Raw genomic sequence first — 26155 nt, forward strand, 5'->3', positions numbered from 1 at the left:
AACATTAACATGTGCGCACCTACCACCCTCAACGCAACACATAATCCCGAATCGCTCAACAACGCATCTGAAGATTTAGTATCTAAACCCCTATGGTCTGGGAATGTTTGTTGTATAGTGTATTTACCGTCAATTCTCCCAGCTACGTGAGGCGACAAAAGATTCGTTCGCTAAAATGCTTAGCCCCACAATACTATATAACACTGAAAAAAAATTAACGTAAATAATAAATAACAGATTGATCTGAAAAGTTAGCTCTGGTCTGCCTTAGGTACGCCGAAGCTTCAAAAAAGTCGATTTATTTAAATGTACCCACAATAGTTATACACGGGAATGACAACCCTAACTACAGTGAGCTATGAGTATTCACGGCTGCCAGTATGTCAGCTTTACAGTTTAATTGTACAGTTTTCTTTTATACGTTCTAAGAGGAAACAGGCATCGACCAACGAAAGGATTAAGTAATTACAGATTAGGTTTTAGAAACAAAGTAAACAGGATTGAATAGTAGAATATTTTTTATTCAAGCAACTATAAAGCCAGTCATTCGTGTGGATCGTAGATGACAGTTCCCGATGTGCAAGATAAGTTGCTTATAAGCTTCTTATCCTTGGGATTGATGCTGACTACTCTAATGTTGTGGCCTGTTTGGTTCTGAAAAATACAAATCACAAATCATTGAAATGCCGCAATTTACGAAATGCTTTATTTTTTTAGACACAGTGAGAAAATCCGGTATAAATTTAAAAATAGAATTATTTTATTTATAGTTAGTTCACTTAAAGCCAGTGGAGCCCGGTTTCGACTCCGATGTGTGACTATCGTTAGATTGATGGAAAGCATTTATCTAACAAACTGTTCGCACGTCATCTGTCGTGTAAGCAAACAGTAACAAGCGGCGGCTTCCAGAGCGAACAACTGTGCCAAGTTTCAAGTTAATCCGATATACGAACGCACCGATTATGAATTACTAAACAAACTATTACATGAAAATCGTTCTAGGGAATATCTTAATATAAAAATCTGAAAAAAAAACCAATTAAATAATTAATGCAAAACAAATTACGATCCCGATTGCTAACTATAGTGTCGGGAATCACTTACGTTTTATTTTTTTCCTTCTAATGATAGAACAAATCTTGCTTAGACATATGAAAGCACAATAAAGGCGCAGGTGTATCTGTTGTAAATTATATTTAGCACTCGTCTTTTATCAGATCTGACGAATGACTAAAAATGGCTTAATGCTTAAAATATAAAATAGTACTAACCTGATCATCAAGCATTGGCTTGTAAGTACGTAATATAGTGCTGTTCAGCGTTTTACGATTCAAACAACATCGGTGATGTGCCCGTACTGCGTCGTGTATCATCGCGTGCACAAGTGCGTTCCGGTCCGCGGAACGCGCGACGCAACGTACTTCGTGCAGCGCGTCCAATGCAATATTCAATCGAACACGGCCGAGAAACTCGTAAAGCGAACGTTCTTCTTCGCGATCCTAATGACAAAAATGCATTCGATATTTAAAATTACGAAGGTTCGACTTATTCCCACGTCTTTTTGGCGCGAATTGGAAGTGAGTCTTTTTTTTTCATTTCTTTTACTTCACATTCATCTGCTTCCTTTGTATCTCAAAACGGACTCTGTGTGCTTAGTGCGGGTTTTTTAACCTTCTCGATAGCGTAAAAGTTAGCCCAATTTTGTATGCAGTGGGAAAAGCGCCCTTAGCGGCAAACGTAGGCAATTTTTTTTCCTACCTTAGCTGATAGCCTTGAGAGGCTATATCAGCGGAACGCCTTAACTAGTGGGTGAGCTCACGGGGCTCAAACCTGACGACGTTGCTAACACGAACCCTAGCAAGAGCTGTGCTTCGCAGAATCTACCGCCGGATCGGAAACGCGACCCACTGAGAAGATCCAGCGAAAAACTCAGTGGGCTGTGTCTGAGGGTTAATTTACTCGTCGAGCCCTTCCTCGCAAGCGACGGGTTCGACGAGAACGGTGACCGGACGTAGGCAAACGATGCCATTCCATACAAATATGAGCTAACTTATACGCTATCGAGAACGTTAAAAAACTCACAATAAGCACACTGGCGCTTACTATGTCGTTGGTGTCTTTGGATTACTGTAGCTGGTAAACATCTGGTACTAATCATAGTTTGTTTGTTGAAGAAAAACATACCTTTTTACGGAAACTTTCTAACACACATTCTTGTTGTGTTTTAATCTCTTTAGACCAGCCTCTGCAAAATCGATAATTTACGATTACAATCGGGCATAGTAATATGTTTTTTAATATATTTAAAAATGTTATTATTAATAAGGAAAATGTGAAATTTAAGTTTTAGAACTTCAAAATTATAAAGAATTTACTTTCAAGTAATAATAAATTCAAACAATTTAAAATAATTTTACATAATTCACTTTATTTACTCTTATATATTCATTATAGTAATTGCGTACTCACTTGCCAATGTGTAGAAATTCTTGCAGTAGCTCATTGTCATATGGAATTAATTTAGGGATTCGTAGACTCGTTTCTGTCCACACTTCCGCTAATTTTAAAGTTAAAAAATGAGAACACACCACCAGTGTTGCCTGAAAAGTATAATAAGTTGCCATTATTTTCATATATAAATACTTAAGACACGGGTAACAGAATTTAATCTTTTTATTGAATTTTATCTAAATCTGCTTTTCAATTCGTTCGAAAACGTTTGTAAAAATATTTATTTTTTCTAAAGATCTTCGATATTGCTTCGGTTCAAAGAGGATTCGTGGTGATATTGCTTTGGTTCAAAGAGGATTCGTGGTGCAAGATCCAGCAAGGACCGAGACAGTACAACGAGCGCGAACGATCAACCTAGCGTTAAGTTACTGGAGCTCATAGACATCTACAACGTAAATGCGCCACCCACCTTGAGATATAATTTTCAAAGTCTCAGTATGGTTGCAACGGCTGCCCCACCCTTCAAACCGAAACGCATTACTGCTTCACGGCAGAAATAGACAGGGCGGTGTTACCTACGCGTGCGGACTCACCAGAGGTCCTATCACAAGTAAAACTACACCACCACATCGTTCGATACTGGTATAGCGGACCTTAAAACCAAGATGACGACATGGACACAAGTCGTCAATAATACGATTATTTTGCTATATTTTTCGCAAATATGAAATACGAATTATTGCCATGTAAAATCTCTATGAATATGATATTTTTCATTTACATTATACAAGAAGAGAGAGGGATGATGAGAGAAGCCGGGGATTGTGCTCAGTGGCGTGCAATTGGGGAGGCCTATGTCCCGGAGTGGACTGTTATTATAGGCTAATGAAGATGATGATACAAAAAGAAGATTGAATTCGTAGGGCATATTTAATTCCCAATTGTAATCAATCAGCTTTTTTCTTTACGAAATGCGCACGCGTCTCTCTACCCGCAGGAAACAACCTATTAATATTATATCAAATGAAACGAACCTCGTCTGTAGGATCTAACTTAACATTTTGGTAAAGATTGTACGCTTCATCGGCCAACGAAACTTTCTCCTCTAAATCTTCGGAAAGCATTTGTAATAATGCGTACGTCTGGAATAAAATTATATATGTTTGTTTATATGTCATTGGAATTTAATGTTTTGCATAAAGCAAATTTTTGATACTATATCCGAATATGGAACCTCTGGGTCTGCGGAGGCACTTCGGTTCTCTTTGTATTTTGTACCATGTGTTCCATGGAAAGTGCTCAGAGGAATTGTTTGAGATGATCCCATCATCTCGTTTTTACCATCGCACCACTTGCTACTGGAGTAGAGTTCATCCATACTACCTGGAGTCACTGCATTCATCCACAGTGCGTTTCCAGAGATCTTTTTTGCATGTATCATCCGGCTTTGGATGAGCGGTGTTTCCGGAGCGCTATGACATGACCTTTATCAAACGAGGCTTGTGGAGAGAGTACTTAACGGTAGGCAGCGGCTTGGTTCTGGACTATAAACACTAACGATCAGGTGGGCAATAAAGAAAATACACTAATACTACTTACACAAAAAATGCTTAATATTAATTGCTTATTATTGCTATAGCATTATATAACAGCGGTGGTAAATTTTACCCAACATCTGAGTGGACAACAAACCAAATAATATGGCAACATAGTCTGCTGAGCCCTTATTAGGGCTCGGTAGCGATAAAACAAAACATGGAATCCTTATGGTTTTATCCCGGCTGTTCCACATCAAAGTAGAAATAGTATCACCATACTCCAACTGACAAGAGAAACAAAGCTCCCTCACACAGACACTTGTGTTACGGAAATCAACCCTAAACGATGTACTGGTCTGTATTTTAACTAATGTTTGGTAAATGATGAAAAAATCAATATACCTCTAATGTGTGGTTGGGATTGTTCTGATTTTTTCTGTGATTACAGTAAAGAAGACTTAATTTTAACGAAAACTAGATGAAGAATCAATATTTACCATTTCGAATATTTTCAATTACATTCTTGTAACGAATTAAGCAAAAAATATTGTACTATTTATTTTGAATTAGGCGTGACCTTCGTTCTGAGAAAACGCAACCTTTGCCATTATACAATTGAAACTTTGACCCTTTGTCTCGAGATAACTGGCAATCATGTTGTGACATCTACAGTGACGAATTTACAGCAATTGAAGTATACTTACTGCGCCTAAACTGATACGTAAATATGACATTCAGAAGAACTACTGAATACGCCAAGAGGCTGGATATAACGCGTTTCCAAATTCCAACATATCTCACCTAGTTCTGTTTCCTCAGTAAAAATATCTGATATCTAAACCAATAATAAAACACCTACTTTCGACAAACGCGATCCTGCCAAATCTCCAGCGGGTAAACAAACTGGAGTATTCTGACTTTCGGTTTCCCAATCTACATGGCCGCTCAATTCCTCTCGAACTTCTTGTGCCATTAGTGGATTATCCATTTCTGTTAATAAAGCAATTGATATAACTTAGCTTCCTTTATGAATGTGATATGAAATGTGAAACGGGAAGGCGCGCGCACCAGCAGTTTGAAAGTTTTTATATTTGAAATGTTGTAGTATAATATAATATACCTATATATAAGATTGTGTCATAAGTATATAAAAATTGTAATTTTCATTATTTCTTGTTTATTTTATTTATGCAAGTGTTTGTTTTAATACGATTTGGTACTTCTGAGAAATAGACTAGCTTAGGCTTGCATTTTATTTCAGTGTTTACGAAAATTACATGCAAGTTTTTGTTTGCGAAAGCTCGGTACTTTGTCTCTTACTCTTTTTTTTATTGCTTAGATGGGTGAACGAGCTCACAGCCCACCTGGTATTAAATGGTTACTGGAGCCCATAGATATCTACAACGTAAAGGCGCTACCCACTTTGAGACAAAAGTTCTAAGGCCTCAAGTATAGTTACAAAGGCTGCCCCACCCTTCAAACCGCAACACATTACTGCTTCACGGCAGAAATAAGCAGGGCTGGCGGACTCACACGAGGTCTTGCCACCAGTAAAAAGTTGTCCGATTTTTATCATGTCTTATGTAATTATGATTTATTTTAAACGTAGTAATCAGGTACAAATCAATCCGAACCTTGTATGACACCATTTTCATCGAGGACGACTCCAGTCCTACGACAATCATCTCTGAATATAGCCGCTAAGAGACTTGCGATTGTCGCACCCCTCTTCACTAAGTTCGGATACTTGAAATTATAAAACAATAATAATTAGGTAAAATTATAAAAAAAAAAGAAATATATAAACAGTTGTATTCACAAAACCATGAAAACATATTGTATATGCTTTTATAGATGTCTATTTATGCCAACTCTTTTATTTTCTTGACGCGAGTGAACGGTCCTTGCGATACCTATGAGAACAGATGGGCTAGTGCTATACTATAATATACTACGATACTATACGATCAAAGCTGTGGGTATAGGCTTGCAAAAATAAAAAGGGCAGAAAATAGGTACATCACTGTATTCTAAAACTATTTGAAATGTAAATAAACTGTATTTATTTTTTATAGTATTCTTCTCAATCGTTTCACTCTTAACTGAGTGGTGGTGAGCGTCATGTAGTGTTGGGAGGGGGCAGACTTTACGCGTCTTATGATGATGTCCCGCCATCTCTTCCTGCTCTAGGCCATCTTGCTGTACTCGTTTTTTTTTTATTTATTACTGCGATGTGTGCCTCTTCCACTGGGGAGCTGATCGTGCGACTCTCATTCGCAAGAGTCTGCAGACCTAAGAACACTTTGAATTTATTTGAGTGTTTGATTTTCTTTATAGCTTTACGGTTTATCTTTCAGTTAAAGTTATTCCATTTTGGATTTAATTTTATTTCATTCTAAAATAAGTGTAATTTGATTCGACACGACGTATTTCTTGCCCAGTATCCACTTGTAACTTTTTTTATTGCATAGATCGGTGGACGAGCTCACAGCCCACCTGGTGTTAAGTGGTTACTGGAGCCAATAGACATTTACAACGTAAATGCGCCACCCATCTTGACATATAAGTTCTAAAATCTCAGTATAGTTACAACGGCTGCCCCACCCTTCAAGCCGAAACGCATTGCTGCTTCACGACAGAAATAGGTATAATTAGGCTCGTTTAGGGGACCTCGCACTGTAGTTCTGGTTTGGTGGTTATGTCCTCGGCACTGGCTACCTCCCGCGCGGTCTTGTGCCGTCCAGCCTTCCTAGCACGACGAGGCGTTCTATAGACCGGCTATCTCGTCGTGAAACGTGTCTGAAGAAAGCCCACCATCCGAGACTACTACAGAAAACAGAAGCTGCTTGATGCCGAGCTCTTGAGGTATCGATATGTTTGTACGAAACACAGTCCACAAAACTCCAAGCACTCTTACCCAGCACTACATTTTCAGTGCGTCTAATTTCTTCTTTTCCACTTCTCGGACAGTTCACCGTCCTAACTAACCCACAATTTACTGAGCTCCTCGCTGTATATTCTCAGTGACTCGCGATTCCGATCCGGTGTTAAATTCTGAGAAGAACTGCTCTGGCTAGTTTTAGGGCTAGTGCTAGCAAATTCAGTAGCGTATAAAAATATGGAAAAGATTAATGCTCCAACGAGTCTGTTATTTGTAGTTTTAGTTATATTTCTATTTCTCCATACTTTTGTATTATATAGTATTTCTTACAGTCTTAGAAGCACCGAGATTGGCTCGCCAAGACACCAGCTGACCGACGGCTTCGCCTGCGCAAGCCACGTCACAGATTACCGCTAACGCAATGCACTGGACCGGAGCACGCGTCATCTGTAATGCAATTTAATCACGCATGTATAACACGATCGTGATTGTAAAATATGTGGTATAATTGGTTAAGAACAATTCTTCTGTTTCGTTTTCCCAACTGGGAGGAGACTGCATCCTCCTCCGACCCTCGGCTCGGCGGCGGCGGAACGGCGTCGATAGGGAAGAAGAGCTCTCCCTCTTCCATTACGCCGCCTCCTGCGAGATGGTGAACTCTCTGAAGTCGAGCAGCGCCTGCCGGGATCGTCACTGCCGATCATCGTAACCACCACGTTCGGCAGCGATAGGCCTATTTTCGCGACGAATATTTATTAAGTTTGTATTTCATTGGAAAAATTGGTACCCGTTTGCGGGATTAGAACACATGGTGGGTGAGCATTAAAACTTAATATAAGTTAGATTCGTCTTGGAATATATTTACAAAATAACTTTTTGTCGTATTCTATCTTTTTTAGTAAGGGCTAAGTGCTTGTGGCATTTTAATTGTTTCAATACATTTAAAAGCATTCCAGGGCATTGCAACTTAAGTGTGTTTGTTTCTTTTTCTTACGACCACGTTCTATTTTAGTAAATTACCTAATACCGAATTGTATTTTTAGTACATCTCAAGCGGCTGTATTCTTTTGTAACCTTTCATATTGATTGATTTGATCAAGCTTCCTTAGAAACAGTATTTATTAGATGTGATTAAGACCTTTCTATTAATCTATTATAAAAAATATATATCTGTTCACGCGGAAAATTACTTTAACATAGGTTTTAATATACTGAAAATATGATGCATTTCTTTATTTCTATGAATTGCTACCTTAAAATACATATTTGTCTTCAATTATAAAAAAGTAACTAAGAAACTACGATTTCGACGCTTCTGTAAATAGAGTTTTAATCATGTAACAGCAAAAACGGAATTAATATAAGGCACGATTTAACGTAGTATATAATAATATTATACAATATGTAAATCGTTACAATATGTATAATTAAGGCACGTCTTAGAAATGGTAATTCAAAAAATTATTTTCTTTTTGTACGAAAATAATCTTGCGCGTCTACCAATAACAGAACGAAATCACTCAATCTAAGAATATATTAATAATAATTATTAAATAAGTTAAGATTGAAAACAGGTAGGGCTTAAAAAAATAAACAATTATAATAATTATTCAGTACGTACGTACGTGACGTTCCGTTGTTACAGTTCAAACACAATAATAACAATACCCGTTGGTCTTACTATGAATGCCATTAGAACACATTTCTGATGTGACTTTATAGATTTAAAAGTAATCATTAGAAATTATGTACATATTATTTAGTGTAGACATTAAAAAATAGCTTATATCATACGAACCCTTTGACGCTATTGCTAGATAATATGAAAATTATTTGTAGTACAAACTCTGATCGAGCTATATTACAAGCGGTCATTTAAAAAGCCGTTATATTAATATATTTTTGAGGTTGTCCAGATAAATAGCAGACTCAATCGACGCGCGTGCTCAACGGCATCAAGTTGAATTATTTTAGTGTTCTTAACACAATTACTTTTTTCATACCCTTATTCGAGGAGAATGTACTTATTGACGTGGGTAGATGCTAACGCAACTGATGAGTCCTAACTTAGCCTTAAACAGCGACTATTTACGTTATATTATCCTGTAATCCTATTTTATTATCCTAGCAGTGGACGAGTATGGGCGGTTGATGACGATAATACTGGTTCGCTTATACATATATGTAATACGAGCGTAGTTTTCGATTAGAAATTATACGACCAAACCAAAGTTCTATCATCAAAACTATGCAATTAACGTACAGTAATAATATCCAGCAACTTGTAAATGCCGTCTTTGGCCACGAAGCTCCTGCGATACTCTTGCCTCCATATTATAGATTCCCATATGAAGTTTAAGAGTGATATTAGTAATCTGAAACGAGAACACGATGGTAATATAAAACATACTTGATTTTTATTGTAAAGTTTTACGAGAAACCTTTTTTTCTTCTAAGATAAAACTATTTTAATTAAGGGAACGCACTCATTTTAGTCCTGTATTTTTTTTCTTTTCATTCTCAAAACAAATGAGCCATCGCTGGAAGGCCGGTAAATGTGAAACATTGATATTATTTTTTTGAATAGGTATATATGCATAAAAGGATAGTTTACGACAAGAAATTCATGTAGTATAATGAAAAATAAAATACTAATATTAAGAAACAGTCTAGAGAGGCTATTTCAGGCTCTCCTAGACGTGTAGGTGAGCTCACAGGACTCAAACCAGGAGTGTTGATAACATTGGCCCTAGCAGAATCTACCACCGGCTCTGAAACTCGGCCCATTGAGAAGATCCGTCGAGAAACTCAGTGGGTTGTGTCTATGGGTTAATTTACTCGTTTAGCCCTTCGTCGCAAGCGATGGTTCGGCGAAGACGGTGACCGGTGCTTGAGGTACCTAGAAGCATCGTTAATGGAACGGGAGGCTCCGAAATGACTGTACATACTGCTACATATAGACGGTATTTATACATATATACACTATCATATAGCGTCGCCACGCCAGCAATCGGTTTTACGTACGGTTATAGAGGAAACACTGTTTATTTGGGTCTGAACTATATTAGAATTTGAGACTTGGACTTACACTCTTTAAGTTGAGGGAACATTCATTTAACCCAGGTGTAAACAACTTTTTAATCAATGGGCCAATTTTAATTTTAATTTACGAAACTTTATTTATAATAAATATTAGAATAAAAAAATATAAAACTAAAAAAATAAGTAATGATTTCATATACAAATTTGAATGCAAGATTAAAACGTACAAGATAAGAACAGAAAAATGAATTGATGGGAGAAAGACGATAAAATAAACTCTATTTTAGAAAGGCTTGGCGGCGGGCCGCGTGTTGCTCTTCTTTGATTTAACCACATTCGATAACTTCGGTAACTCTCAAGCAAGGCAGGACGTGATATAAATTACCTTTGAGAGTATTCTTAAAAAACAAGTGTCAAGTCACGAACCTATCACTGACGATTAAATGTTTGTTCAAAGAATGCAGAACCACGTCGAGCAATCTCTCAGCCACAGTGTTAGTTGAACTGGGCCATTTGATCGTGGGATAAACACAGCAGCTCACTCTACCCTCGACTTCGACGGCGCTCGTCAGTAACCGTAGACAAACGGATATTATAACTTGACTCTTTTCTATCGGAGGTTGCCTTTGCTCTAGAAGGCTGTAGCACAGACCTGGCGATGTAACGTGAAATTGAGAACTTCGTGCTTTTTTATTTTATTTTTTATTCTTTACTAGCTGACCCGGCAGACTTTGTAGTGCCTCAATCGATAAATAAAAGACCTAAATTTTTGTATAAAATAAACTCAAAACAAACAAACAAAAGGAATCCGTCCGACGGAGGACACATCAAAGGAAAAACAAAATTGTTATTTTTATTTAATTCCGAGCATTTTCATATTTATCTACCTTTTAAACCTTCTATGGACTTCCACAAATAATTCAAGACCAAAATGAGCCAAATCGGTGCAGCCGTTCTAGAGTTTTAGCGATACTAACGAACAGCAATTCATTTTTATATATATAGATTAGAGCCATACAACTATTAGGTTAAGTCGCCTAACTTCGTGCTTAATCGTAAATGAATATCTGTATTGGAGTTAAAAATAATTGATTGAAGGGTTTTGTTTTTGTTTCCCAGCAAAAGAACTCATTTAGTGTTAAGTTTGATTAAAAGAGCCGATAAAAATTGCAATATAAATGTCGTCACCCAATTTAAGGTCGAGGCCTCAAATATATTAAAAAGAAAACCCCTCAAAACACCAAAATATTTAAGGCCACATATTTTTTTTCGGGTTTTGTTACACGAAATACATTCTTTGTTGTGAAAGTCTTGTTAAAGGATTTAAGCTCTGGCATAGTCGGATCACTCGATACGAATACGCTTTCAAGTTATGGGAAAACTTCGAGAAGCAACAGCAGAAGTTCTTGTTCATCATGATCCCATAAAAATTTATGGCATTCGTGGCCTAGCTATATAATGCGTTCTTCTGCAGTAAACCACAGCTGCAAGTGCTTGTTTCAATTCTTATGTTATTGGCAACACAGCTACTCACCGTTTTTGATTACTGTGTCCCCCGCAAACCAAAAAAAGGAACTAAAAGGCCCTAAAATGCTTCACAAAATTTTGATAAGTATAAAAGTGATATTTTTAACAATAAAAAACAAAAAAAAATATTTTTTTTTGTCACAAGTAACTGCCAAGCAAATGTGTAGTGTAAAACTTTTGGTTCTGTATTTACAGTTGATAAAAAAAATAGCTTTTTAAATTATTGATACTATAAAAACACGCTAAGCAGCGATTTCAACAATACGAAGCAAGTCACGTTTTTATTGATACATTTAAGCAGTATTCGTGAATGCTTCAATTCTAAATTAATTCTAATTCTGAATGACACGTTCCGATAGTCAATGAATAAGAATTAGGCTCCATATAAATATTCTATGAATAATTTTATCCTCATCATGGATGCACATCGTGAAAGTGAACCACGCACACTTATTTTATACATTAAGTTAGTTATAGCGTTATGTAGCCATAATACATATTACAAATATGCTATTGACGGATATAGACCTACACGCACAGAAGGAAGAAATTCGATCAGCCTACGATTAAATAAACAGAAATGTCTTTATAAACGCTTTAACTTTGTACAAATCGGTACACAACCATACCTTCTATCTACCAAAATAAAATCAATTAATCCATTGTTAAAAAATTCAACCCAACACCTACACGTTTCGCTTTCATAGTTGAATAGAAAGTTTCACATACGTATAAGTATAATGATGCCGTGGGTTTCGAAGAGTTCACGAAGGGATATCTCTCTTGCTTTCTTGTCCTTCCGCCGGTTGTGGGTTGCGACTTGTAAGAGCCTTACACACCAGTACAGTGTGGAGAGATCATATGGACTTTCTGAATACCATTCGATATACCACATTATCCTGTCAACAACAACTCTAATTGTTCTAAATTAAAAATAATTGTAAAAAGACCAGCTTTAACAAAAATCGACTTCAAATTAAAAAAACATATTCCAAAACAAATTAATGTGAATTAATATACACTAAAAACAATAATCATCGAAATCGGTTGGCGTGATATTGAGTTATTCATCTATTTGTCATGCACGTACTTAATGCAAATTTAAGACTTATATGCTTTTCTCATGGATACCATTATCAGAACTGGACTAAATTGAAATGGGACCACACGAGAAGCGTCAGCTTTCTAATAAAAAAAAGAATCATCAAAATCGATTCATCCAGTCAAAAGTTATGAGGTAACAAACATAAAAAAAACACATACAGTCGAATTGAGAACCTCCTCCTTTTTTGAAGTCGATTAATAAAATGAGTTATCTGGGCTGAAGGGTAAAAATAACTTAGGTAATCCGTAGATGACTAACCGATGTATTAAAGTACATTCAGCCACTAAAACCGTCGGTATTGCAGACATAGAACAGACTAAGGCTTGTAACGCAGCTTTACGTAGTTCAGCGAACAAGGGGGCGGACCAATTGGCTCTCAGGGCACAGAGTCCGGGATCCAGCAGATACATCAAACCGATCAACCAGTGTCGATCTTCTACGAGCTATCAATGAAACAACGAATGAACGAATTAAAAAAAAAAACGATATTTATGGTTTAATCTCGCTATTTTTTTTAAAATTGACAGACAGCCTTAGTCTTCCGTGACCACGAAAAGTCGGAAATACTCGTAATATAATGGACAAGATAAAATACGAGGTTAAACCGTAAATACAATTTTAATTGTGAATAAAGAAAATTATAAATGAAAAGTATTTTTAATTTCCCTATTCATTTTGTTTTCTTGAACTTGCACGTCAGGTACTAACGTTCTGCTTGTTTCCATAATTGGAGGGTGAGACTATTATGTTACACTATAAGTGAGATTGATATAAGCTCGAGATTAATATAAGCGTTATATTCTGAAGGTCCCTGTCTGTTCATTAATTGAAGCTAAGTAAGTAAAAGATAGAGATGAAAACAGTAACTCACGAATCTATGATAACTGAATATTTTGAGGTGTGCAACACTTAAATATATCAACGTCTTCTTGAAATGTACATCTATTTGTGAAGTGTTCATATTTACGGTGGCGGTCCAATCTTTTCTCGGTGGTATTTCCGACATAACCGACATAGACATTACATCTAGAAAAAACGTGAATATCGAATTCTTAAAAGATATATTCACAAATATTAAGACGTAGGTACTATTAGTTGACAGTATGTGAAATACTATTATTAGAGGTTAGTTATGTATATTGAAATTTTTACCCGGCATAAGGTGATTGGAAAATGTTTGCATCCGATCGCCGAAGCAGTGCAGTAAAGCAGTTGCTAAAACAGTCATTGTGATCCTTTCGTGTCGATGCTCCTTCGCCCGGCACACGAATCGATAAGACCAGATGAAACAACTAAAATTATTTAACATTCGCATTAGCGTAGGATTAGCTAAAAAAAAATTATTTATGCGTATATAGAATATATCCAAGGCACGTGCCTACAGAGGCCTGTGTTAGAGAGGTGTTATAGAGGTTATTGGGGACCAACAATCCCAAGGGTTAGAGCCTAGCCAACAACTTATTTAAAATATCGTTATCGTTAGTTAAGTGATCGAGCCCACGGGTGTCAGTCACTTGATACGAGTACAACAGATGACTTGAGTCGTCTATTATCAAAGGTGGCAATCTGTGCATTTGGACAAAAAAAAATTATTGATATGTCAATACAGATTGATTTGAATATAATCGTCTCCTTCAAAGAATATGGTTCAAAACCTGCATTAAATAAAGGTTAATACTTAACCTGTTATTTATCTAAGATGTCGTTCAGAAGAGTTTTGTGACTGCCAATGGAATACAAAGTCAATAATTCGTTTTTCTGATTTACCAATAATTGTCCAAAAGTCACATTGCCGGCTTTGATACTAGTCGACTCACTTATCTGTTAGACCAAGAGGACTTAAAATCAAAAAACTATCATTAAAGGACATTTTTACAAGTATTGTTTTTTCTAATAAAATCGTTGTTAACCTTTGTGCATAATTATTGGGACAGGGAAGCGACGCTTTTAAATTAGAAATCTCTTCCATCTGCCGTATAGTGGTTTTCAATAAGAGAAGAAGTAATGAGAGAGTTTTTGATAAATGTATACTGCTATCGCCTGCAAGATCGAAATGTTTATCTTAATTTTATGAAAAAATGTAGTAACCCTAGTTTTTAACAATAAAATCATTAAATTAACAAAAATAGTTAAAAACTAAAATTAAGAAATACAATTTAATATAGTATATTGTATACCTACTGGTGATCTTGATCGGTATATTGTGCCTATATAATTAGATTATTGTATTATAACAGTCCTTGAGATGTGTGCAATGTTTCTAGTTAATTGGACGTCTTGAAGTTTGACGAAGAGAACGTAGAAAGATTCTGTTACAGAGATAGATATAGGGCAAGCCGATACCTATATCGTTTTAATAGAGTAAGCGTTTTACGCGCGTTAATACTGTAGGTTTTCGTGCTACACTCAGACCTTTGTTCTGTTAGAAATATTACATACCTTGCTTGACCTAGGGAAATTTCTTCTAATATTCTTACCCAATTTAACGGTGCAGTCTCTCACAGGCTCTGCTGGATTTATATCATAAACAGGCAACTGTCTATCAGGGAAATAGGGATTGAACCTATAAAACACGTTCTCTATTATATTATCCTTCATCATTTCTATACCTGAAATATAAGGAGTTACATTTTAAAAACCTAAACCCCGTAACTTATTAGCTATGACACACAAAAAAAAGAATTGTCACTCACAATTATCGGAAGTGTCGTAGGCGAGAAGTAAAGCCAATTCAAGAAAAGTGCCGAACCGTGAACTCTTAGCTACAGCTAGCATTCTCACGACAGTATTGAATAGAACCGGAACGGCTGCCGCTAATGTATGCCGAAGGTGCACCGATCCTTGCTTACGGAGAACATCAGGTGTCGAAAGGTGCCAAATTATACCTCTAGATACTGTATTGAAAAGATCATCCTCCTCCAATATTATCAGCAAATAACCTGTAAGAAACAACGTTTTTATATGTAACATTTCTATCACACAAAATGGCTTGGTCTAAAAAAGTTTTTTTTAAATTTAAACAACACTTCTGGCATCGTAGTACTATGCCACAATCATAGCCGACACCGACGACACTAGGAAAGTATAACTGAGACTCAGACTTCATGTTGATGTCTATGGGCTTCGGTAAGTACTTAGGTAGTTCAGGCGAGGGTGAGAGGTGAGTTATTTCACACCTTTATGCAATAAAAACGATTTCAACCTCGATAAAGGTGTAACCCTCGGAGCGAGTTGTTATGTTATAGATTCATGTGGGTGGCAGCTATGAGAGTGTTTGTTATCCTAATAACCGTCACGAACAATAATAATAATGACGCGAAAAAGCCATACACGTACACATACACGTTTGATGTGTTTTGTGGATATTTTTTTTCGCACATAATTTAATTTACTTTTAAAATTAAAGGGAACAAATATCTTTGTCTTCCATTGTGGACTCACGAAATATAGGTAAAATCACTAAAACGTCAAGTACTTAAGCTTTGTTAGTATGGTGGTTTAGTTAATTAAACATGTTTCCCATTTACTTTAAACTTATGGCTTATGTCCATCATTGTTCCCTTATATATGTTTTTAATACACTGCGCGTTAGGTACCTACACTACGCAATATTCAAAGAGCCTGAATACATCAGATCGCGACTGCTTCATTCTAGGTTCTATAGCGATGAATGACAATTCACAACAAAGGTCGTGGTTGTGAATTTCAGTCACGTAATCATTTCATAAATAATTAGAACCCAATTCCCCAGACTTAATTGTTATTGGGCCCATTAAGTGCGATGCGCCATTGACCTACAAGCACATTGAATTGTTTCGTGATATTATAACAACAAAATGTTTGTTAGTATGTAGTGTTTAAAAGTCGTCACAGATTGTAACCAATGCTCTGCCTATTTCGACCAAAAACTAGTCTTAGGTGCGATTTGAAGGTTTTTTTTTCTCCTACCTTATCTGATAGCCTTGAGAGGCTATTTCAGCTTCTCCTTGACTTGCAGGTGAGCTTACGGGGCTCAAACCGGGAGTGTTACTAACAGTGGCCCTAGCAAGAGCAGTGCTTCAGAATCTACTACCGGATCGGAAACGCGACCCACTGAGAAGGCGAGAAACCCAGTGGGCTATGGGTTAATTGCTATATGCTATGGGTTAATTCACTCGTCGAGCCCTTCGTCGCAAGCGACGCGCTCGACGAGGACGGTGACCGGTTATAGTTTACGTTGTGATATCAACGGACTTGAAGCCATATCACGAGTTGATGTCGCCTGTTCATTAAAATAATTGAATTTCCCAACTAAATTGAAACATTTTTAAATCAATATTTCTATTAACTGACTTGGACGGACGGTCACCGTTTAAAGCCCATAGATATCAAAATATATTTTCACATATAAAATTGAATAGGATGATTGTACGTACGAGTATATCTTTGAAGAACATTTGAAGACTTACCCAGAAATCCGATATAATTTCTAATATTGTTGAAATATTTGACAACATCTGATGCGGCATTCAAAATGATCGGTTGACCAATATTTTGCAATAATTGATGTAAGCCTTCTCTCAACGTCGGATGTTTTTGTATCGAATCCACAAGGTGATCCAAAATAACACAAATGCTGTCTAGATTGTCTATTTTCTATATTGTTATTTAGGAATATTATTAATAGATATACAAAGTTTTAATTATTATAAGCTTATTATATAATAATTATAAGCTCATCATAATAATCAAGATTTTTTTTTGCGTCATATACATATGACCTGGATTAATTTGTAAATAAGACATTTCTTTTAATTATCCGTTTATGTTCATAAGCTACAATAATATGTTGGTATTAAAATGCCAGAACACGACGCATGTTAACATTTATTGATTGTCTCGTCCCTGTTGGGATTCCCGGCCTTATTGGGTGAGAGGTCAGCTGAACGGATTCTTAATAAGTATTCAATAAGAGAGCCATTTGTCAACGTTTTGACGCTGAATTCTGGTGGTTTCCAGTAGATCGAACATTTTGCTTTTACAAAAGCAAATTATACAATAATAACCTCTCTATAGGTACGAAATTGAGAAACTTCATGTTTCACGAAGGGTGCGAATCTATGTGAGAAAGATATTTTGCATGTCCTCAATAGGTGGCGCATAACAACTTCCCTGAATCGCGCTAGCATTGCGAGCAATCGATGATAGTCTAGACAGGAATACGGGGTGGACATTTCAACCAGCGTCGAAATCGCCAACTCACCCACAATTAATAATTTTTGATCGCCGAGAATCTGAATGAAGTTCGATTCTCAGCTGTATAAACTGGAAAATACTGAAAATTGTAATTGAGTACATATACGGATATATTTGAATGAGTATATCAAGGGTTGAAAGGCGATTTGGTGAAAGCGACATTTTGCTTAATACGGGACATTTAATTACAGGTGCGTATTATTTGGTATTAGCATCAACAATACGTTGTTTTTAATTGAACTTCATATAGAATTCAAATAGCTGAAGAAGTTTTTTGTTATATATTTTCTCGAAAATTTACTGGGGGTAGGACCTCTTGTGAGTCCGCGCGGATAGGTACCATCACCCTGCCTATTTCTGCCGTGAAGCAGTAATGCGTTTCAGTCTGAAGGGTAGGGCAGCCGTTGTAACTATACTGAGATCTTAGAACTTATATCTTAAGGTGGGTGGCGCATTTACGTTGTAGATGTCTATGGGCTCCAGTAACCACTTAACACCAGGTGGGCTGTGAGCGCGTCCACACATATAAGCAATAAAGAAAATAAAATAATTAAAGTTAAAATGGCTCTCTTGTAAAAATGCAAAAATCTCTCTTAAACCAATTAGCTTTTCACCTCTTTATTTACAAAATTAATTAAACGTAGTTCAAGTTAAGGAAATTTATTGCCATCGAGGTTTGATGGCGTAGTCTTCATGGTGGCTGCGATTTCACTGAGTTAATATCAATTGGCCAATTTTGGAACCACTGTCTGAGAGTTAAGACTGTGGTCTGAAGTTTATTCGCGTTTAGGGGCTGGTTACTACTAGAGTAGTAAATAGCCGTGGCATCGGTGAAGAGATCTAGTTGGGTCTGCTGTGACCTGTCAATGTCGTTAGGCAGATCTGCACAGAGCGATTAGTCTTGCAAATGCCTGAACCCAGCTATTTATAAATAAACTAAAAAATAGCAGAGAGAGGATGGAACTTTGCGGAACTCCAGCCGTAATAAGGCAGGGGCGAAACGAATTCCCTCAACTTGATAGCGAAACGAACAGCTCGACAAGAAGTCTCGAAGGATGAGCACGAGACTGTCTGACACGTCCAAGTATGAAAACCAAACCGTTGTGCCAAATTTGTTGAACACCTTTGTGATGTCGAAGAAGAGGCAGCACACTGAGTATTTCGCCGGATCTTCTCAGTGGGTCGCGTTTCCAATCCAGTGGTAGATTTTGCGAAGTACTGCTCTTGTTAGTGCCGGTTTGAGCCCAGAGAGCTCACTAGGGCAACGCTGCAATAGCCTCTCATGGCTATCAGCATAAGTAGCAAAAAAAAAAGAGGGCTCTCAATGGCTTGGGTCGGTTAAGATCTACGAGAATGTACCTGTGCCCGTGTCTTGAATTGGTTATATCCGGAGCAGCACAGAGATTTTGGGAGTATACTCGCGATAAGAGTCACTAACAGACAGTACAATAATGCCTACTGCACGTCTATACCTAGCATTGATCCCCTAGCACCGATACCCCGGGTTCAGGATTCTTAACTACAATTTCCAGTTTATACTGCCGAGAATCGAACTTAACTTTATTCACTAAAGTTTCTCGGCGACCAAAAATAGTATTGTTGTTGTGTGTAGACCGGCGTTTTTAACGTCTCTTCAATTGTGCGTCCCGTTTTCCTTTCTAGACTATCATCGGTTGCTAGTAATGCTAGCGCAATCTAGGAGTATTGTACTGCAACATCTATTGACGACATGCAAAATATCTTCTCTACATAGATACGCACCCTTCCTGAAAAATGACGTTACCGAATCTCGTACATCTACGTATTATTCTTATCTAGTTTAATTTTGTGTAAGCAAAATGTTTAATGTCAGACGAGGCTTGAGGAGAGTCCTTAGTAATGGGCAACGGCTTAGCTGTATACCTGACCTCGCTGATGACTACTTCCTATCAGTTATACCATATGTTTTTCTCTTTTTTTAAATCTTCTATGATTACTAGAGCTACCAATATGACTACTCCATCAAATGTCGGTAGCAATAATTAACCTAATAAGCTTCAAATAATAAACCTTACCTTGAACTATGCTTAATAATTTGTTTACATACCTAACCATTAGGCTTCCTCACAACAAAAATTTGTCCGGACTCTTAATTATTTTCAGTTGAAATAGCCGAGAACCGTACTTTATAATAATATGGTCTCGGTGATCAAAAATTGTCAATTGTGTGTGTAGACCGGCGTTTTTGACGCCTCTTCAAATGTATCTCCCGTTTCCCTTTCTAGACTATCATCGGCTGCTAACAATACTAGCGCGATTTAGGGAAATTGTTCTGCGCCATCTATTGACGACATATAAAATATATTTCTTCCAAAGGCTCCACACCCTTCCTGGAAAAGTAGGTCTCTCAAACTAAGATTTAAATAGGAAGGGTGCTAGAAGTGACATTAGGGTAACACCCATAGAAAAATGTGGAGCACAGTGAATGTTAGACAAAGGGTTGTGTAAGGAATAGAAGGATGTTCTGAATAACTAAATAATGATCCCCCAAATTATTATCATGTATCCTCTAGCCTCTTTTTTATCTCGGGCCGGGGGCCGAATCTCATATGAGATGTCTACGCCTTGGGGCCACAATCGATATGTGGGACTGGATGGGCTGTAGATATTGAAAAGAGACCGCGGGCCCAAGGTAGTTTCAAGGGGCCAGAGCTGAGCGAGCGCCCTCCTTTGTTCCCTCACTAGGCCACGGTGGCACGATGCCGAGAGGGAAGAAGAGCTCTCCGTCCCTCGTTCCGCCACCTCTTTCTGCGAGATGGTGGACTCACAGGCATCGAGCATCGCTTGACAGGTCTCGTCGCTGCCGAGCATCATAGCCACGACGAGACGGTTGGCAGCGACAGGCACGGTCCTATTTTTGCGGAGACGACGCAGCGCGAACGTGTGCTCCGATGTGCCCTCGTTGCAGCCACTGCACTGGTGGTACTTCGGCATTGGCTCTTTCTGGGCGACAAGGTACAGGTAGCGGCCAAAACAGCCGTGACCCGTAAGAACCTGCGACGCTCAAAAGGTGAGACGTCCTCGGTCGCGATGCACTTAGTCCAACAGGACCGAGTGGATAGCCTCAACGGTTCGTCTCCCATAGGCGGGGCCCGCCAGGCATCTATCCTCCTGAACCAACTTCGAAGTACAGCCTTCTAATATGGAATGAAAATTTATATTGAAATAGTTTAATGGGAAACGGCCACTATGGTCGTCTTTGATTCTGACTTGAATCTTGTTAAGAAGTAATCGCCGAAACTGCTGATCTATGTTCAAAGGATACGAAGCCGTTTCTTGATATTTCACTGAAGTCCCGAACATGTGCATCCAAACGTTCGACTTGTTCATTTACGGTTGAATCCTTTACTAAAAATTCTAATTTCTTGGCAATATCCCAATCATAAACGGCAAAACAATTCTCCGTTTCCTTGCGATCTAAAAAGAACCATCCTAATTTTAACAGCCTATACCTACTATATTTTACGATTTTTGTTACAGCAGTTCTAGGTTCCACCTGTCTATTTCTGACACGAAGCAGTCACGGACTTCGGTTTGGAGGGTACAGTCGTTATGCAATTGAGAGAGAATTGTTTCAAGGTGAGCGACGTTACGATGATACGAATTGATAAGTTACATACAAAATTCGTTTTGTAATTGATGCTGCTTAGGAAAAACTGTGTGCTTAGAAGACACTGTGAAATACAATCAGGCTTCCTAAGATTAAGACTAAATACATATAATATTTAAATCTAAAATTCTATCGGGCCGAACCTCATACGCAATTTCCGCGCGTAGGAGTCGCGCGGGTATGTAGGTCTTGACAGTCCACCCATGTTGGGAGCGAAGCGCGGGTCCAAGGATGATTTTTGGGCCTACCCACCAAAATATTTCTCTTGTACTCTTTCGCCCGACGTCCGATCTCCACCCAGGCTTAGAACCCGGACTGAGTAAGGGGGTTCCCGCGTTCAACACTACAATCAGATTCGCGGTGCCACCCCGAGGATGTCCGATCAAGGGGTCGTCGACGACATACGAGGCCGATTTGCACAGTACTGTTATGCCGCCCGAGTGGTGCCATTCGTTTTCCGGGATACCCCGCTGGGCTAGACCCAGCCCGGCGGGTCAGAACGCGATACCCTGCCGACCGTGTTGCTCTTCCACAGTGCGTCCGTCGAAACGGTATCCTACGGTGGAGCCTTTACCCTCTCAGATTGCCCTGTCATCAACACCGGGAGTAGACTTTTTCCTCACAGGGGCTGAATCTTGGCGAACACCCTCCTCCCGCCCCATGAAGTGATTTGGGCAGCCCCAAATAAATAAATAAATAAAAAATTATGTACCAGGATACATCAAATATATTTTTTTAATTTACTCCCGTTATTTACGAAATTAAGCCAAAAATTCTAGAAATAATATTTAATTCATCAAATATCACCATTACAAATTTTAATGACTCAGCCCTTTATTAATTCCAACATTGCTCGACTATAAAATGAAAATATAAAATAGAAGGTTATACGTTTATTCATAGGTTCTTCGTTATCGGAGTTCAAGTTTCAACCTTTAAAGGCAAAACATGCGATCTAGTGCAGTTATTAGAAAAAATAATTATTACTAATCGATCGATGTTTACTATTGTCATGAGATTTGTCCAAGAACTAAGATAGAAATCATCATTTTAAAATAATGTTACCGCCATTGGATCTAAGAGTTTGAGTATGTTTATTAAGAAAATGCCGTAAATTTTGTTCCCAATAGTGACATTAAGAATGCACTTAAAAATAGAATGTTTTAATTGATATTTTTTGTGTTAGGAACCGTACCTAAGCACCCTCCCTCAATCAATACGACCTCTATAGTCAAATGCGGTCTTTTAACACTCATTGTTCGTTTGCTCGCTGTACCTATAGGCACTTTGAGAGGCTACAAATAAAGTGACTATTCCATTCTAGGCAACATATTTTCACATAATTTATTATATTAATTTCATTTGCTCTTAGGAGATTACCATTGATTGTAATTTAATAAATGTTGTAATTTTTTCTCAGAGTTAAATAATGAATTTCTTGACCTGACTAGCTTCCCCATTTTACTAAAAACTACCAATTTTGGTTTATTTCTGCACAGCGAGGCAATCATGTGTACCGGTAATGTAACCCAATGGTGGCATAGCCGAAATTCTGACTAAATTAAAACTATTCCTTAACAAGAAAGAAGACGGCATTCTCGATACGATATCTATAGTTTCTAGTAACCGTTTTAAAACAGATGGATTGTCGTTTGCGCTTGTACGCTTTGGAGAATAATAGAATAACTGACTAGTTGTATTAATGAAAAGGTAAGACCGTCGTCAAACAATAGTATCGCTTGGAGGTCATACGGTCCAGTGAAATTAATTTCATTAAAAGGATAAGTGTGCAATGGAAAGCGATGTGTCCTAAAATAACTACTTTCCTTATGGTAGGACGCTTTCTTTGTACTACAACGATTGTTGAATTTTATGTATCAGCTTAGGTACTACTAGTTGCAACACATAATCTATATATATATATATATACATGATTTCTTGGTTTTTTTTTATTGCTTAGATGGATGGACGAGCTCACAGCCCACCTGATGTTAAGTGGTTACCGGAGCCCATAGACATCTACAACGTAAATGCGCCACCCACCTCGAGATATAAGTTCTAAGGTCTCAGTATAATTACAACGGCTACCCCACCCTTCGAACCGAAACGCATTACTGCTTCACGGCGGAAATAGGCGGGGTGGTGGTACCTACCCGTGCGGACTCCCAAGAGGTCCTACCACCAGTAAAATCCTGTTCGTTAGTCTCGCTAAAACTCGAGAACGGCTGGACGGGTTTGGCTAATTTTGATCTTGAATTATTCGTGGAAGTCCAGGGAAGGTTTAAAATGTAGATAAATATGAAAATGCCCAGAAATAAATAAAAATAACAATTTTGATGTTTCTCTTTGATGTGTCCCCCGTCGGACGGATTCCTTTTGTTTGTTTTAAGTTTATTTTATACAAAAGTTTAGGTCTTTTATTTATCGATTGAGGCAGTACGAAGTCTGCCTGGTCAGCTAGTTTTACAATAAATATTAATTACAATATTATAAAATTCTTAAGAAAATTTGTAAATAAATAATTACCCAAAACGAAAGGATCCAAATGTTTGGCTAAGCTTTTTTCTAGTGTTACCGTCTTTGAATATTTTTTCCCTTCGATACCGTGTTTGCATCCGTAACTTTCTGAGGATTCAATGCTCGATTCTTTTGAAATTTTTTCGAATTCATTTCCATGCTTTACCTTTCTCATAAAGATAGTGTGCGATGACGATTTCGAGATTCCACAATCACTTATAGCCTTAGTTGCACTAGAATATTTACTGTCTTGTGTCTCCAAGCCGGTTTTTTTTAAAGATTTTCGTCGTCCCTTAGATTCCATAACGAAATAAAGGATTTCTGTTTGGAGAAGCCAGTAAATTCCGACACGAAATCTCTAACAAAGCGATGCCTAATTTGTTATTCTAATGGAAGTGACATAACACTTTTCAAAAAATTGGACGTTGTGAACTTCAATTACACCTACCGACCTTTTTGGGTGTCTTTTAAATAATTTAAATTGAAGTCGTCGTGGCCTAAGAGATAAGACGCCCGGTGCATTCGTGTTGAGCGATGCACCTGTGTTCGAATCCCAGGCGGGTACCAATTTTTCTAATGAATTACGTACTCAACAAATGTTCACGATTGACTTCCACGGTGAAGGAATAACATCGTGTAATAAAAGTGAAACCCGCAAAATTATAATTTGCGTAATTACTGGTGGTAGGACCTCTTGTGAGTCCGCGCGGGTAGGTACCACCGCCCTACCTATTTCTGCCGTGAAGCAGTAATGCGTTTCGGTTTGAAGGGTAGGGCAGCCGTTGTAGCTGTACTGAGATCTTACAACTTATATCTCAAGGTGGGTGGCGCATTTACGTTGTAGATGTCCATGTACTCCAGTAACCACTTAACACCAGGTGGGCTGTGAGCTCGTCCACACAACTAAGCAATAAAAAAAAAATTAGGACAGTGTTATGCAACAAACGGTAAATCATAAGTGACATCTATTTTTCACAAAGATGGCGAGCGAATCAAATCGGTCAGGCCGCGAGCACTGGAATAGTCTCGCGCCGCTGAATTTAACAGACTCGAGAGACCAACGCAACGGCGAGACTGGCGGGCGGACCGTCACTCCATGACACTCCTCATCCTCAGTCGCAGTCCGGCTTCGTTCGACGTCGGCCACGTATCAGCAGCTCGCTCGTTAGCCGCAGCGATAATTCATTACTTTTCTCAACGAGAAAAACAAGTGAAATTAGCAATAAAAATTTCAACTCCCGGCCTTTTGTGAACTTATTAGTGAGTGATTTTGAAGTTGGACCTTGCCTCTGATTACGGCTGCTCTGTTTTCGGTGAGTGTTTAGTTTGTTTGTTTCGCCGGCGAAGAGCGAAATGTTTATTTTGTTGACAGTATTACGTGTATTTCGATGATGGAAAATTTGTGACGAACCATTAGTTTTCAAGTAATATACATACTTAGTTTACTGATCAGAAAGAAACACTATTCTGATCAGTAGTTTTTTTTAAACGATATAAAAAGGCTTTAAAGGCTGTTCATTAAATGGAAATTATAGGTATGGCATTTTGAGACTAAAAACTAAAAGTTTAACTGAATAATGTCAGCGCATGAATGACAGGAATGAATAATTAAAACGATGACGTAAAATTGTTATTACAAATTACTGAGGGGAAAAAAACGTACTTTTCTGACAGAGTAAAATTTATATTTGGAACCGTTTAAAGATTAAACTTATTCAATATTAAGATAATTTCATTTAAAACAATAACCCGTTAATATTTTTAATAAATTATTTTGGAGGTAAACTTTTGATATACCTAAATTATTATCACTTAGTATGGGTATGGTATGGTATTACTGGCACGACAATATGACTGATATTGTATAAGTTTTTTTGCTGTCGTATATAGTTTTTGATGGCGGTTAAGGTCAATGAGTAACTAATACTAAAGTAGGTAACCAAGAATTTCATTACCTACTTTGTAATTTATTAATTTTTATATTAACCTTCAAATGCCATTAACGATTAAAAGTAGAATTTGCTGGTGTTCAATTAGAACGTGTGGGTTTCATTATCATGTCTATTTCAATTCTATGAAAATAGAAATACACTGTTGTTTCTCCTTCACTCTATCTGCGAATGCTTTGTAAGCATTTTTCAATATTTTAAAAGGCAAATCTACCTACAAAATGAATTATTAAAATAATTTCTTATTAGCATTGTTAACGT

The 26155-nt window shown here is 37.6% G+C and overlaps 1 protein-coding gene across 2 annotated transcripts; it reads right to left on the minus strand.

Annotated features, from left to right (window-relative positions):
* Window positions 1–500: 500 nt before the first annotated feature.
* On the minus strand, window positions 501–24349 carry LOC101745636 (uncharacterized). Of its 2 annotated transcripts, XM_021352536.2 has the most exons (20): window positions 23955–24349; window positions 21084–21235; window positions 16993–17179; window positions 15238–15483; window positions 15022–15153; window positions 14455–14584; window positions 13697–13836; window positions 13416–13570; window positions 12803–12987; window positions 12169–12338; window positions 10339–10564; window positions 9134–9245; window positions 7201–7317; window positions 5624–5735; window positions 4849–4979; window positions 3486–3593; window positions 2470–2600; window positions 2185–2245; window positions 1272–1499; window positions 501–654 (listed from the first exon to the last, which is right to left on the minus strand). In XM_021352536.2, the coding sequence occupies exons 1-20, from the start codon at window positions 24247–24249 to the stop codon at window positions 544–546; spliced, it is 3129 nt and encodes a 1042-aa protein (XP_021208211.1). In that variant the 5' UTR covers window positions 24250–24349; the 3' UTR covers window positions 501–543. The 2 variants fall into 2 exon arrangements, with proteins under 2 accessions (XP_021208211.1, XP_062526068.1); XM_062670084.1 differs by lacking the exons at window positions 16993–17179; window positions 21084–21235.
* Between the last annotated feature and the right edge of the window lie 1806 nt (window positions 24350–26155).

This window comes from Bombyx mori, chromosome 1 (assembly GCF_030269925.1).
Source record: "Bombyx mori chromosome 1, ASM3026992v2".
In the NCBI taxonomy this organism is placed as follows: domain Eukaryota; kingdom Metazoa; phylum Arthropoda; class Insecta; order Lepidoptera; family Bombycidae; genus Bombyx; species Bombyx mori.

Bases quoted from the DNA above. Each gene is read 5' to 3' on its own strand.
- LOC101745636 (XM_021352536.2), bottom strand. From the start codon at position 24,249: ATGGAATCTAAGGGACGACGAAAATCTTTAAAAAAAACCGGCTTGGAG. The intron at 15,154-15,237 runs GTGAGTGACAAT...CTTATATTTCAG, and splicing joins CTACGACACTTCCGATAATT to GTATAGAAATGATGAAGGAT. The intron at 9,246-10,338 runs GTTCGTGACTTG...TTCTCGTTTCAG, and splicing joins CATTTAATCGTCAGTGATAG to ATTACTAATATCACTCTTAA.